Raw genomic sequence first — 1,966 nt, 5'->3', positions numbered from 1 at the left:
ACAATAAAAATAAAAAATTCATAATTGTGCTGCTTACTTTTTTTTAAAAACTAATATTGTATTGAAAACAGTATAATAAAAACCAAATTTACGTGCAAAATAATTAAAGTTTCTAGTATGCAGAAGTAGGCTGTTACAAAGAAGACTTCCAAATTTGATTATAGCCATGAAAAATGAAAGAAAATAATGATATTTATTTCAATAAGAACCGCTAATATATTGTCAGTTCACGATCAATTTTACTTGAAACTACATGGAGGGATGGTAGCACATGGTGTCCACAATGACACTTGAATCCACTCACAAAGTCAAATGATCCGATTCGACTAGAACAAGTAGGGCAGAATAATTTTCCTCGCATCCAGTCCCCAGTCTCCACTTGTTCTTTCATCCAAGGAAGAAATTCATCTTCTTTGATATAACACACTTCTGCACTTTGTTTACAAGTTTCTAAAAACTTTGCTTCATTTGGTTGCACAGAAAACGATATTCCGTGAGCATTACAGGCCTCTTTCTCGGAGAAGAGAATATGACGACATTTACGACACTTGTAATTAGTTTTCATGTTAAATTTTCGTAATATAGTTTTCAGCAACTTTTAAGTAAATCAAAACAATCTCGCTCTTATTTTGATTTTCACTAGCTACGTTACAATACTATTATGTATAGAAACAAAGGCTGTTATCCTGTTTTTGAAATGCAAACACAATAAGTACTAAGTTTTAACGAATTTGAAGTGCAATGTTTATTACTGTGGTGATTTAACCCACATCATTGTTTCCAAAATTTTAAAATAAAAACAGAGGTTTGAAGAGGAAATTGGAGCCGCTCCAATTAGATTTCCATCCACATGGCTTGAGGATAAATTGATTGATTGATTCAACGAAATGTAGTGATATTTTTGTAAGAACCAATAAAGAGTTTTTCTATATTAGCTAGTTTCGAAACTTTTACTTTAGACAAATTTTATACAAGAATCTGTTAAAACAGCGACTGTCCGAGTATGACTGAAATGTAATGATTTCCATATAAGTGCTTTAAATTTTTACTATGTGTCGTGGCAATGGATTTATTCCACCTCATGTTGCGCAATTAGATGGCAAAGAAAAATGGCAACACTGTAATGATTTGTTTGTATTTACTGCGACAGCGCGCCCTTCATAAAATTATTTATCGGTTTACATTTGTTGAGATTCGAGGGAAGGAAGGTAGAAGGTTGTGTTTTTCCGGCTCTACTTTCTGTATTAATTTTTGGTGCGTGGAAGGAAGGCAGCTAGAAGTGAAGGCTGTTCTTGTTTCGAGTGTTTGTTTTTGCCATTGGTTTGTTCGCAGCTTTTGATTTTTGTTTTCTCTAAACAAATCCATTATGGTGTTTCTGTTGGGGGTGGTTCCCTAGCTTGCTTTTCAGTTTTTGCGTTGACTTCAGCTGAAGTTTTTCTCTTTATTTTTGGGGTGCCAAGGTGGCTGGCACTGGATTCTGGAAAATAAAGGTAGGATTTTTCTAGTTTTTCCTTTTAATTGTTTCGTTTTCTACTAGTTTTGATTCTGGCTGCATCGTATTAGATTCTTCGTCAGTAATGACGAAGAGGAAACCAGAAGACTTTGAGTCAGAGGGGAAATATAAGGATAGGAAACTAAATTATATTCTTACAAATGAGTTCTCGGAGAGGGACAAAGCAAACATTGCAATTCAAAGGGGTTGCCCCAAAATAAAATTGTGCATTGATAGTAATAATGGCCCGTCGCCATGGATTAAACCCAAATCAATCAATGCCACGTTCGGACCACTGACCCACAAAGAAGACACTTTTTCCCTAAACAAATACAAAAAATTGGTTCTAGTTACTCGGCACTTAAGCTCAGTGGAGAAAGTAACTGATTTTGTAAAGAGTGTTCCGGAAGCAAGGATTCGTATCATTGATACGAATATTGTAACAAAATACATCATCCGTGATGTTGACACGGA

General features: G+C 34.8%; 1 protein-coding gene across 1 annotated transcript; it reads right to left on the bottom strand.

The window, feature by feature from the left end:
• Positions 1-211: 211 nt before the first annotated feature.
• LOC129985011 (uncharacterized) lies at positions 212-565 on the bottom strand. Its single transcript, XM_056094941.1, has one exon. The coding sequence runs from the start codon at positions 563-565 to the stop codon at positions 212-214; it is 354 nt and encodes a 117-aa protein (XP_055950916.1).
• Positions 566-1,966: the final 1,401 nt, after the last annotated feature.

Source organism: Argiope bruennichi, chromosome 9 (assembly GCF_947563725.1).
Source record: "Argiope bruennichi chromosome 9, qqArgBrue1.1, whole genome shotgun sequence".
Lineage (NCBI taxonomy): Eukaryota > Metazoa > Arthropoda > Arachnida > Araneae > Araneidae > Argiope > Argiope bruennichi.
The sequence above is the reverse complement of the archived record's forward strand: the minus strand, read 5'-3'. Positions and strand labels throughout refer to the sequence as shown.